General features: G+C 40.6%; 1 protein-coding gene across 1 annotated transcript in view; it reads right to left on the bottom strand.

Moving 5' to 3' along the window:
• The window catches only part of LOC118360414 (potassium voltage-gated channel subfamily D member 1-like), a 64,574-nt gene that overhangs the window by 5,566 nt on the left and 44,997 nt on the right, over window positions 1–14,011 (bottom strand). Inside the window, exons 3-4 of the mRNA XM_035739672.2 lie at window positions 5,436–5,598; window positions 5,066–5,149 (exon numbers count right to left, since the gene is read on the bottom strand). Coding sequence (XP_035595565.1) covers window positions 5,066–5,149; window positions 5,436–5,598 — 247 coding nt within the window. The remainder of the gene's footprint in view (window positions 1–5,065; window positions 5,150–5,435; window positions 5,599–14,011) is intronic.

The following is a 14,011-nucleotide window of genomic DNA, read 5'->3' as shown; positions in this document are numbered from 1 at the left end:
TAATTCCCTGCACTGGCTACGGCTATTAAGGAATGTGACTGGAGATACTTCCAGTTGCATTGCTGTCTTCAATCATATTTGGCATCATAGAGAGTATGATATAACACACAGTTACTAACTACACTAGTCTGCCATGCACATAGTACTGTATGTCAACATGGTCACAGAGCATTTAGTATTATTCTGTACGGAAATCTGAGACTCTCCATTTAGTATGATATGTTACGTTTCATATGGTATGTGTTCATTTGTGGATATCCATCACCCATTCCGTATGATATGTTACGTTTCATATGGTATGTGTTCATTTGTGGATATCCATCACCCATTCCTTATGATATGTTACGAATTACAATTCATATTATATGTTATGAATTGGCAAAACATACTATACAGTATGTTACAAATTTGCAAAGTGTATATTACATGTTACGAATTCTAGTTAAGTGGCTAACGTTAGCAAGATGGCTAACGTTAGCTAGGCTAATTGTTATGGTGAGGGGAAGGGTTAGCTAAAAGGGTTAAGGTTAGGGTTAGGGGAAGGTTTAGCTAACATGCTACTTAGTTGCAAAAGTAGCTAAAAAGTAGTAAGTCTTTGAAAAGTGGCTAATTAGCTAAAATGAAAAAATGTCAGTCCATGTCAAGCACTGATGATTACATGGAGTAAAACCTCTGTGAGGAGGTTATGCATGTTACGTGCAATGATGATAACATTAGAATAGTTACCTAATGCCTAGATACCCTATAGGACAGGGCATTTCAAAATAGGATACGGACAATATATACAGTGGGGCAAAAAAAGTATTCAGTCAGCCTGTCACGCCCTGGTCGATGTATTTTGTGCTTATCTTCATTTATTTGGTCAGGCCAGGGTGTGACATGGGTTTTTGTATGTGGTGTGTATGTAGTGGGATTGTAGCTTAGTGCGGTGTTCTAGGTAAGTCTATGGCTGTCTGAAGTGGTTCTCAATCAGAGGCAGGTGTTTATCGTTGTCTCTGATTGGGAACCATATTTAGGCAGCCATATTCTTTGGTTGTGTTGTGGGTGATTGTCCTTAGTTTCCTGATGTCCTTGTTCTGTGTTAGTTGACACAAGTATAGGCTGTTTTTGGTTTTCATTACGTTTATTGTTTTTTGTATTGATTCGTGTTACGTTTGTCTGATTAAACATGGATCGCAATCTACACGCTGCATTTTGGTCCGACTCTCCTTCACCACAAGAAAACCATTACACAGCCACTAATTGTGCAAGTTCTCCCACTTAAAAAGATGAGGGAGGCCTGTGATTTTCATCATATGTACACTTCAACTATGACAGACAAAATGAGAAAAAAAATCCAGAAAATCACATCGTAGGATTTGTAATGAATTTATTTGCAAATTATGGTTGAAAATAAGTATTTGGTCAACAACAAACAAGCAAGATTTCTGGCTCTCACAGACCTTTAACTTCTTCTTTAAGAGGCTCCTCTGTCCTCCACTCATTTCTTGTATTAATGGCACCTGTTTGAACTTGTTATCAGTATAAAAGACACCTGTCCACAACCTCAAACAGTCACACTCCAAACTCCACTATGGCTAAGACCAAAGAGCTGTCAAAGGATACCAGAAACAAAATTTTAGACCTGCACCAGGCTGGGAAGCCTGAATCTGCAATAGGTAAGCAGCTTGGTTTGAATAAATCAACTGTGGGAGCAATTATTAGGAAATGGAAGACAGACAAGAACACTGATAATCTCCCTCGATCTGGGGCTCCACGCAAGATCTCACCCTGTGGGGTCAAAATGGTCACAAGAACGGTGAGCAAAAATCCCAGAACCACACGGGGGGACCTAGTGAATGACCTCCAGAGAGCTGGGACCAAAGTAACAAAGCCTACCATCAGTAACACACTACGCCGCCAGGGACTCAAATCCTGCAGTGTCAGACGTGTCCCCCTGCTTAAGCCAGTACATGTCCAGGCCCGTCTGAAGTTTGCTAGAGAGCATTTGGATGATCCAGAAGAAGATTGGGAGAATGTCATATGGTCAGATGAAACCAAAATATAACTTTTTGGTAAAAACTCAACTCGTCGTGTTTGGAGGACAAAGAATGCTGAGTTGCATCCAAAAAAACACCATACCTACTGTGAAGCATGGGGGTGGAAACATCATGCTTTGGGGCTGTTTTCTGCAAAGGCACAAGGACGACTGATCCGTGTAAAGGAAAGAATGAATGGGCCATGTATCATGAGATTTTGAGTGAAAACTGCTTCCATCAGCAAGGGCATTGAAGATGAAACGTGGCTGGGTTTTTCAGCATGACAATGATCCCAAACACACTGCCCGGGCAACGAAGGAGTGGCTTCGTAAGAAACATTTCAAGGTCCTGGAGTGGCCTAGCCAGTCTCCAGATCTCAACCCCATAGAAAATCTTTGGAGGGAGTTGAAAGTCCGTGTTGCCCAGCAACAGCCCCAAAACATCACTGCTCTAGAGGAGATCTGCATGGAGGAACGGGCCAAAATACCAGCAACAGTGTGTGAAAACCTTGTGAAGACTTACAGACAAGTATTGAGATAAACTTGTGTTATTGACCAAATACTTATTTTCCACCATAATTTGCAAATAAATTTATTAAAAATCCTACAATGTGATTTTCTGGAATTTTTTTTAAGTGGGAGAACTTGCACAATTGGCGGCTGACTAAATACGATATGAGTGTACAAAACATTAGCAACACCTTCCTAATATTGAGTTGCACCTCCTATTGGCTCCAGAACAGCCTCAATTCACCGGGGCATGCACTCTACAAGGTGTTGAAAGCATTCAACATGGATGCTGGCCCATGTTGACTCCAATGCTTCCCACAGCTGTGTCAAGTTGGCCAGATATCCTTTGGGCGATGGACCATTCTTGATACACACGGGAAACTGTTGAGTGTGGAAAAACCCAGCAGTGTTGCAGTTCTTGACACACTCAAACCGGTGCGCCTGGCACCTACTACCATACCCCATTCAAAGGCACTTAAACCTTACAAGAGATACAAAAGTACAAGTAATTGCCAAAATAAAGGAAACACCAACATAAAGTGTCTTAATACGGTGTTAGGCCCCCACAAGCTATGCCATACACCTTGGCATAGATTCTAGACAAATGTCTGGAAATCTATTGAAAGGATGCAGCACCATTCTTCAACAAAAAATTCCATAATTTGGTGTTTTGTTGATGGTGGTGGAAAATGGTGTCTCAGGCGAAGACCAAAATCTCCCATAAGTGTTCACTTGGGTTGAGATCTGGTGACTGAGACGGCCATGGCATATGGTTTACATCATTTTAATGCTCTTCAAACCATTCAGTGACCACTCGTGCCCTGCTGATGGCGAAATTGCCATCTTATGGGGGTATAGCTATGGTAGCCAAAATAATGCCCTTCCCAGCATTTTTACCCTAAGCATGTTGGGATTTTAATTGCTTAATCAACTCAGGAACCACACCTGTGTGGAACCACCTGCTTTGAATATACTTTGTATCCCATATTTACTGAAGTGTTTCCATTATTTTGGCAGTTACCTGTAGATACGCTATGTTATAATGTTTATTTAGGTAAAGTCTGAGGTAATACAACTGAGGCAAAAAAAAAATTCACTGCTTTAAAGATGAACAGCTCACGATGGATGGTGAATCAGGAGACTAGTGAATTGCTACTCATCCTCTAGTAACTATTTTGTGGCCCCTGTTACCAACACCATTACCTATGTGTGTCCATTAACCGCCTGTCTACAACCTCTGCTTTCTGTTCTCTGACTCATTGACTCCCTGATCTCTCAATACATTCTTAGAAAAAAGGCTTCCAAATGGGTTCTGCGGCTGTCCCCATAGGAAAACCCTTTTTGAATGCAGACAGAACTCTTTTGGGTTCCATGTAGAACCCTCTGGGGAAAGGGTTCTACATGGAACCCAAAAGGGTTATACCTGGAACCAAAGGGGGTTATTCAAAGGTTCTCCTATGGGGACAACCGAAGATCCCTTTTTGTTTTATTTTTTTCTAAGGGTGTAGGATCATTGGTTGAGAACAATTTAATGGAATACTGTGAATGGGATTCATTCTGAGGGGAAAATAATAGATATTTGGTGTAGCAAGTCATCCTTCATTATTACAGGACTATTGGTGCTGACTGATAGATTTAATCAAAGGAAAGTTTGGGATTAAATATTAATGACTGTCAACGTGGCATTCGGTTATTTTAAATGTCATTGAAACTGAAGCTGACTGATTCTTACAATGTGCTTGATGTTCCTGGCCAGCAGCCTAATTCATCTTTCTTTTAAATGTATATATATGTTTTTCAAATTGGCAATCATAATGACATGAGATTATTATGCAGATAAGGCCAGCAGGCTAGTCTCTTTTTATTGGTTTGTAACTGTTATGAAAGTTGTATTGTCAATTTGTTTTGTAATTAAACACCTCTTTAAATGTGTACATGACACTGCAACAGGATTTCCCCATGGGGACAATAAAGTCAGTAAAGTAAAGTAAAGATTAGGTAGGTGAAACTACAGCAGAAAGTGTTGGTGTCGGGGAGGTGTTCCAGAATTGAGAGAGAGAGAGAGAGAGAAGAGAGAGAGAGAGAGAGAGAGAGAGAGAGAGAGAGAGAGAGAGAGAGAGAGAGAGAGAGAGAGAGAGAGAGAGAAGAACAGCAATCTGTCTGATTCTGAAGTAAATCCAGTTATTATTGGCCAAGAATAAGCTACAGTTAAAGGAACAATTAATGATGCCATGGCAACAAAACTATCTCCAGAAAAGAGAAAAGCTTTAGTGCCATTTTGTTTTGTCACGAAGCTGAACTCCAAATGCTTTATCTTATCAGTCCAGAACCTCTGCTAAAAGCATTAAAGTAGGAATTCACCCTTTTGCCATGGACTCTTCCCTACTTTGCTCAGACCCTGATGAGTGTGTGCTACTATATATATTTAAACATACTTTAGGTGAAATACTGTATGCTGTACATGTGAAATCCAAACATGAAATAACTGTGATTCTCTATATGAGCATAAGGAAACATTTGCTCATGTGTATTGCTTACCTGCAATCCCCCATCCTCTTTGTGCTGCAAGAATGCATTGGTGGCCCCTTTTTTAGCCATTCGAATCCTTGCCTGGCGCACTTTCTGGAGAATGGAAAAGAATTGGATAGAAATGCCTGTGTCAGCATTTGCTCCACATACAACCCAATGAGCAATATCTGGGGAATAAATACAAAACGGACATTTCACAAGACAGTGTGAATCCTTGTAGCTTTCCAATCGGCATTTGCCTGACAAGCACACCTAGTAAGAATAAAACCCTATCATACATAGGATACATTACAGCAAAGGGTCTGTCAACCTTCACAACAAACTGACATGCAGATGATGAGAATGACATCACGCCTCTCTCTCTCTCTCTCTCTCTTACCTGCTGTGCCCTCATCTTATCTGCCCTTTGGTTCTGGTGGTAGATCCTTGCGAAGTTGGAGACTATAACAGGCACAGGTAGAGCAATCACCAGCACGCCACTGAGGGAGCAGATGGAGCCAAATATCTTGCCCGCTATGGAGTCGGGAACCATGTCTCCATATCTGCAAACAGCAACAACAAGCCAGTGGGGGATTAATGTGAGGAACGCTCCTCTCAGGTCATTACTGTGACTAGTGAGACAGAACAGTTATATCTCAGCATCGCAGTGTATACAGGCAGAGACACAAAATAATGTGTAAACGTGTCAATCATCCTGTCTTGGACTTTAGAATGGCTCTGAAATTAAAAAAGAAATGTGCCTGAAATAGATGACAGGTACAGCACTCTACCACCTGTGTAAAAACTCATAGGGTGACAAGAAAATGAAATCAACACAATTACTCTCACTACACTAGTAAGACTTCAAGAAATCCATTGTGGCAAGTCTTCATTGTGCTTGTGTGAACATTTGATTACATCATACATTACTTGTCAAAACTCAGAAACTCATCTTTGCAACTGAACACCTCATTTAAGAAAGACTGATTACCATGACTGAGAGTGATCACGCCAGAGCAATTAAGTAGACCATTTATGTCTCTCTCCTTCACTCTCACTGAACACACACATACTGTACATGCACACACGCACATACACACACGCGCACATGCACAGTCGTGCACATACACGCACATACGCAAGTTGCTGGTGGTTGCCTCATATAGAGTATTACACCATCTCACCTCTGGTTGGCCTAGCTTACTCCATAATTCACTGGTGCTGAGCTGAATGACTGTTACAAAGCAATAATAGAGGAGTGATGTCAGAAGCCAGACAGGTGTGGTGGAGCCAACATTTCCCACTTTCATCACGGCTAATTGCTGTGCAGTAGAGGAATATGCCGCCTGCCTCCTGATCAGCAAGCTTTCCCATTACAATAAGGCCTACATAGATGTGCTGTGTCCCAGCATGGCAGGGGGCTACTATCAGAGATAAACACTACAAACCTGTTAGCATCATTCACTCATGGAACGTTTGTCTTTCAAATCATGTAAAGACCAAAAGGTTTGTTTTGCCCATCTGGCTGTCACTGTCACTGGATAGATTTCTTGAAGGGGCTATTTACATAAATGATAAATGCACAACAAACTTCCCTGCTGTAAGACACATACAGTATGGCAGCTGTGGCACTGTCTGCACTTTGGACCACCAACAATACAAGTGCATAGTGGTACTACTGTATGTACTCTATTCACAACGGGTTGCCTTTTTGACGACATTCTGCAGGTACAAAAACAAGCATGAAGATACTGTGATCCGCATACATTAATAGTCTGTCACTGTTAGAGTGGAATATTGATCGGAGAAACATTGATACGCATATAACCATAAGGGAAAAGGGAAAAATATGAATTTTCTGTCTTAAAAACAGATTTGATTTACTGCTTTAATTTGAAGCTACTGATGGACTCCTCAAGCCATACAGTTGAAATCAGTTCTGGATAATTACAGGGGGAAACTGAGAAGTATTACTGTACAGTTGATGGGAAAGTTAATAGAGTTTCTCTGGACTGGGGACATTTGTAAACCACTCAAGTCATTTAGATCAGCACCATTTTGAGCAATTGTTTGTGCCTCATACTGTAGTTAGTGCAGCACACCATCATAGTGCTGAGGGAGCATCAGCTAGTTCCAACCATCCGAGTAGCTGCAATAGCTCTGTTAAAGTAGAGCTGTAGTGACGATGGTGGAGGTGGTGGTTGTAGTAGTGTTAGTACTAGTGTTTGGTTTAGTATGTTGATACTGTACTTACATACGGTACATCTTCATTCATGACAGAAATTACATGCTCATAATGAGACTTACATTTCTTATTACACAAGTAAAATTATGAATCATAAGCAAATGCCTAAGGGACATTTTTTTCCTACCATATCATTCAAATTAATTCTACGTCTGATCCTAATACATTTTACAGCCAACTGTTTCCCCTTTGAATTGAAAAATAGATTAATGTTAGCAACATTTTATCCGATTGCAAGTTAGCTAGGAGGCAAGACGACTATCTCAAATCCAGCAGAATAAGGAGGGGGAACATCAAAAAAAGCACTCATCGAGACCATAAGACAAAGTGTTTGATAAAATACTACCTGCTGCCTTCTTTTTATGTGAAGATGTTGTCTATTGTTGTGTTCCCTGCTTCCCTCCGTTCAATAGCCCATAAGGGGCTCTGTGCTCCCTGGACCAATCTACATCAACTCCAGCCTCTAATCTAGTTTCGCATTGGAAAACGTCCAAATGATTGAATGGCAGGATCTCTGCAGATGGCCCTCGGTTCAAAGATAAGCAAGAGAACAAGTTATATACAGTACCAGTCAAAAGTTTGGACACACCTACTCATTCAAGGGTTTTCTTTATTTTTACTATTACTACATTGTAGAATAATAGTAAAGACATCGCAACTATGCAATAACACATATGGAATCATGTAGCAACCAAAAAAGTATTAATCAAATCAATATATATTTTACATTTGAGATTCTTCAAAGTTTGCCTTTTGCCTTGATGACAGCTTTGCACACTCATGGCATTCTCTCAACCAGCTTCACAAGGTAGTCACCTGGAAATAATTTCAAATAACAGGTGTGCATTGTTAAAAGTTAATTTGTGGAATTTCTTTCCTTCTTAATGCATTTGAGCCAATCAGTTGGGTTGTGACAAGGTAGGGGTGGTATACAGAAGATTTGATAAAATACCAATTATATTATATTATGGCAAGAACAGCTCAAATAAGCAAAGACAAATGACAGTCCATTGTTACTTTAAGACATGAAGGTCAGTCAATGCAGAAAATGTCAAGAACTTTGAAAGTATTTTCAAGTGTAGTCGCAAAAACCATCAAGCGCTATGATGAAAGTGGCTCTCAAGAGGACAGCCACAGGAAAGGAAGACCCAGAGTTACCTCTGCTGCAGAGGATGAGTTCATTAGAGTTAACTGCACCTCAGATTGCTTCACAGAGTTCAAGTAACAGACACAACATCAACTGTTCAGAGGAGACTGCAAAAATCAGGCATTCATTGTCGAATTGCTTCAAAGAAACCAATACTAAAGGACACCAATAAGAAGAAGAAACTTTCTTGGTCCAAGAAACATGATAAATTAGACTGTTAGAAATCTGTCTTTTGGTCTGATGAGTCCAAATTTGGGATTTTTGGTTCCAACAGCTGTGTCTTTGTGAGACGCAGAGTAGGTGAACGGATGATCTCTGCATGTGTGGTTCCCATCATGAAGCATGGAGGAGGAGTTGTGATGGTGTGTGAGGTGACACTGTTTGTGATTTATTTAGAATTCAAGGCACAGTTAACCAGCATGGCTACCACAGCATTCTGCAATGACACGCCATCCCATCTGGTTTGCACTTAGCAGGACCATCATTTGTTTTTCATTAGGACAATGACCCAAACCACACCTCCAGGCTGTGTAAGGTCTATTTGACCAAGAAGGAGAGTGGTGGAGTATTGCATCAGATGACCTGGCTTCCACAATCACTCGACCTCCACCCAATTGAGATGGTTTAGGATGAGTTGGACCGCAGAGTGAAGGAAAGGTAGCCAACAAGTGCTCAGCATATGTGGGAACTCCTTCAAGACTGTTGGAAAAGCATTCCTCACCAAGCTGGTTGAGAGAATGCCAAGAGTGTGCAAAGCTGTCATCATTGCAAAGGGTGGCTACTTTGAAGAATCTCAAATATAAAATATATGTAGAAAATAGTAAAAATAAAGAAAAACCCTTGAATGAGTAGGTGTGTCCAAACTTTTGACTGGTACTGTATGTTAATGCTCATTGATATCATGCTATGAAAGCTATACTACATAATTAGAATTGTTATATATTTTAACAATGACACATTTACAGTAGATTGAACACAGGAATTAATAGAATAGAAATGAAATATTTGAGACAAAAACAGAATACTGCTGTGCACAGGTCAGTTCAGTGTCAGTGTCTCAATGTTTTCTTATGCAGCATTATCCATGCATTTCTCATCAGCATTATGTAGAGCTTCCTAGCTCTTTAATTTGCCCATAATAGAATAATGTCTTGGACAGATGCCCGTGGGGGAGAGCGAGAGAGAGGCAGCCTGGCCTAGATGTGGGTACTGAAAGGGGTCAAGGAAGGTTGTCAGTAGTTCACAGGGATATTGAGTAGAGAGAGAATAGTGAACTGAGAAATCGCAGAAAACTGTTAACTCTTCTTTTTTTCCTTTTTTTTCACAGCCTTCATGGAAAATGCTTCACATGATTAATTTGGATTTTTTTTAAGATCAGCTATTATTTATATGGCTACCTTATATTCTTGGCAGTCATGTGAATGCAGTACAATGCTCTTCATATGAATCACCATCAGCACTACAGGCACTGTACCACTTTATTCCGGCCTCTTCACAATTCTATCTCTACAATCAAGGCATGATTTTGGCTGCTCACATTTTCGAAAGAGAAGTTTTGTACATGATCCTTGTATCCAGGCTATGTTTTTGTGTCTAATAACAGTGCAATATGTTGTGTGTGTCCAAAAGGTCTGATTCAAAGGAGACAAATCATTTCAATCCAGCATTCTCATACTGGAGGATAATCCTCTCTGAAAAAATGTTAGGGGAAAAGCCAATGAAAAACTTAACACTGACCACAAACAAGCCCATTGGAGAATGGAGCATTTTTGCCAGAGTCACCGAAGGTGAAAAAACCATCTCAGATTGAAACTCATTGTGAGTCTTACCTACTCATAGCTAGCAGATTGTAACGGGCTAAGGCGATGTTCCATTAGCCGTTACAGGTTAGGTACTGTTGGAGTAGCAGATAAAGAAATAAAGTTGGTAGAAAATTATTGTATTTTATTTAACTAGGCAAGTCAGTTAAGAACACATTTTTACTTACAATGTCAGTCTACCCCGGTCAAACCCTAACCCGGACGACGCTGGGCCAATTGTGCGCCGCCCTATTGGCCTCCCAATCAAGGCCGGTTGTGATACAGCCTGGAATCGAATCAGGGTCTGTAGTGACGCCTCTAGCACTGAGATGCAGTGCCTTATGCGTCTGCGCCACTCGGAGAGCCCCCAAATTTTCGACCAAGGTTAACTTGCGACACATCCTATTTTCCGGACTTGGAAGACAGCCAATGTCTTCTTATTATCAATGTCTAGTTGGAGGGTTTGCTTGAATATTTTAAACACTCCGTTATGAAATGTTTTGCTAACCGCCATCTTTTTCAAATGAAAAAACATTCTCTAATTTTATTGAGACAGGTGAGTGTCATCATGACATGCGTCACTTTGGGGTGGACACCCACCTGTCTCAATCAATGAGAGAAGATTTGAAATAGACAAGAAGGCGGCAAATACATTGTTGGATTAATTCATGGAGCAAAATGTTTAATTTAATAACAGAGCATTTTCTCAATTCAAACAAACAACTAGACATGAACGTTTAGAAGACATTGGTCGTCTTCCGAGTCAGGAAGTGAGAAAGTATTGACAAGTTATGTTTGGTCGAAAATTATATGTGCTACACCAAACAGTACGTATCTAAACACACCTATTAGCCAGCTGAAACAGAGTAATGGTCTGACTAGGCCATAAATTCTAATTGTTAACCTACTCAATACTGACTATCACATAAGGTGTGTAACTGATATTGACTTGTTGTGAGTGGAGTGGTGATTGTGTCCGGCAGCTCTGATTGGTTAAACACTCATTTGCTGTACATGATAAACAGCTGCTAATGCAAAGTGACAGACCCACAAGCACCACTTGACATGCATCCTATTCAAACCTAATGGGGACAATGAGCTCATCAGCGATTGCATCAGGTAATGACTCATTTGGTAATGAACAGGCAAATGTCAAGTGCCTGGGAATTAAACAGAGGAAGGACTTCCCCTTGGTTAGCTGACAATGTTAATGATTACAGGAGCACACCTGGATACCACTAAGAGAATGCTCTCTGTTTAGTTACGGTATGACCAATGATTTATTGACAGAAAGTGTCAGCAACTAATAGACCTGCGGTATTCATAGACTTTGAAATTGCTGGGATGGGACAACCACATCCCCGCGCTTTGATTACAATTGTACAAATTCTATTGGGGTACGGAAAAAAACTGTTTAATAAAGATTTTAAAAATCACTTTGACTTTGAAGTGTGGGTCATTGTGGACTTGGATTCCTTCAGTGATGTCCACATGCTGTGTAGTTGAGGTGATTTGCCTCTGACAAAATCTGTTAAAATCATATTAATAATTCCCGGATATTAATAATATTGTCCCGTCTATGATTTATGACCCTCACTCTGTTATACTTCCAACAGGACTGAAACACAGAAGGGTGCCCTGACAACAACATTCAGAACAGCAGCATAACATAAATGTATGTATGAGTGATTCCATAAAGACATTCCATAAAACATTAACTTTATCACAGCATTAACATGGGCACTGAAACAGGTAAGGACATTCAATCAGTGTTAGCAGTGAGCAGCACTCTGTGTTGCTGGAGCCTCGAAGGTTGCTGTTGAGATCGGTTGTTTTGTGATGCTGGGTAGAGGGAGAGAGAGAGAGCAGAGCATGTGTCCCATATAGATAACCAGGCTATTTAATGCTGCCTGTCTACAGCCTGTGCAATTTGCTGGACTGATCATGAAAAGCTGACCTGTCACCTTAATACTAACCACAGCCAAGGGTATTAAAGTGTGTTTAGATGTGAATGAGTACATTTGTATTTGTGTTTTCACTGTCTAAAGAAAATTAAAGATTTTTATGGCACATTAAATCCCCATAGTGGTTGATTAATGAAAAGATCATGCAATGGAGAATCATTATGCATGGTCTATTTAAAATCGTGATTCACTCAAATAAATTAGAAAGTATTTTCCTCTTTCGATAAACAGCTGTAGTCCTATCTTACTTAGGACAGAGTGGTACATTTAAATTCATCAGCCACCATGGGTACCCTAACCATTCGCAGCACTCTGTAGTAGGAATGACAACATGAGTAACATAGGAATTACAACCCCTACGTGGGAAGTGATACTGTATGAGAATTGGCTGTTATTGAATCTCTGAAACAAATTTTTGGGGGACATAATACAGAAAAAATGATGACATACAGGACTGGCCTGTTGAGGAGTGACGGACTCCATCCTAGCTGGAGGGGTGCTCTCATCTTATCTACAAACGTAGAGAGGGCTCGAACTCCCCTAGCTCCACAATGAGATAGGGTCCAGGCCAGGCAGCCTGCCAGCTTAGTGGAGTCTGACACTAGCACAGTCAGTGTAGTCAGCTCAGATATCGCCATTGAGACCGTGTCTGTGCCTCGACCTAGGTTGGGCAAAACTAAACATGATGGTGTTCGCCTTAGCAATCTCACTGGAATAAAGACCTCCTCCATTCCTGCCATTATTGAAAGAGAATGTGATACCTGACATCTCAAAATAGGGCTACTTAATGTTAGATCCCTCACTTCCAAGGCAGTTATAGTCAATTAACTAATGACTGATCATAATCTTGATGTGATTGGCCTGACTGAAACATGGCTTAAGCCTGATGAATTTACTGTGTTAAAAGAGGCCTCACCTCCTGGTTACACTAGTGACCATATCCCCTGCGCATCCCGCAAAGGCGGAGGTGTTGCTAGCATTTATGATAGCAAATCTCAATTTACAAAAAAACGACAACGTTTGTGTCTTTTTTTTTAGCTTCTAGTCATGAAATCTATGCAGCCTACTCAATCACTTTTTATAACTACTGTTTACAGTCCTCCTGGGCCATATACAGCACAACTAACTGAGTTCCCTGAATTCCTATCGGACCTTGTAGTCATAGCAGATAATATTAAAATTTTTGGTGACTTCAATATTCACATGGAAAAGACCACAGACCCACTCCAAAAGGCTTTCAGAGCCATCCTTGACTCAGTGGGTTTTGTTCAACATGTCTCCGGACCTACTCACTGCCACAGTCATACTCTGGACCTAGTTTTGTCCCATGGAATAAATGTTGTGGATCTTAATGTTCTTCCTCATAATCCTGGACTATTGGACCACCATTTTAATAATCTGCTCAGACCCCAACCAAGGATCATCAAAAGTCGTGCTATAAATTCTCAGACAACACAAAGATTCCTTGATGCCCTTCCAGACTCCCTCTGTCTACCCAGGGACATCAGAGGACAAAAATCAGTTAACCACCTAACTGAGGAACTCAATTTAACCTTGCGCAATACCCTAGATGCAGTAGCATCCCTAAAAACTAAAAACATTTAAGAAGAAACTAGCTCCCAGGTATACAGAAAATACCTGAGCCCTGAAGCAAGCTTCCAGAAAATTGGAACGGAAATGGCGCCACACCAAACTGGGAGTCTTCCGACTAGCCTGTAAAGACAGTACCGTGCAGTATCAAAGAGCCCTCACTGCTGCTCGATCATCCTATTTTTCCAACTTAATTGAGGAAAATAAGAACAATCCAACATTTATTTTTTA

This window comes from Oncorhynchus keta, chromosome 28 (assembly GCF_023373465.1).
Source record: "Oncorhynchus keta strain PuntledgeMale-10-30-2019 chromosome 28, Oket_V2, whole genome shotgun sequence".
Classification (NCBI taxonomy): domain Eukaryota; kingdom Metazoa; phylum Chordata; class Actinopteri; order Salmoniformes; family Salmonidae; genus Oncorhynchus; species Oncorhynchus keta.
Note: the sequence above shows the minus strand (reverse complement) of the source record. Positions and strands in the feature narration are given on the sequence as shown.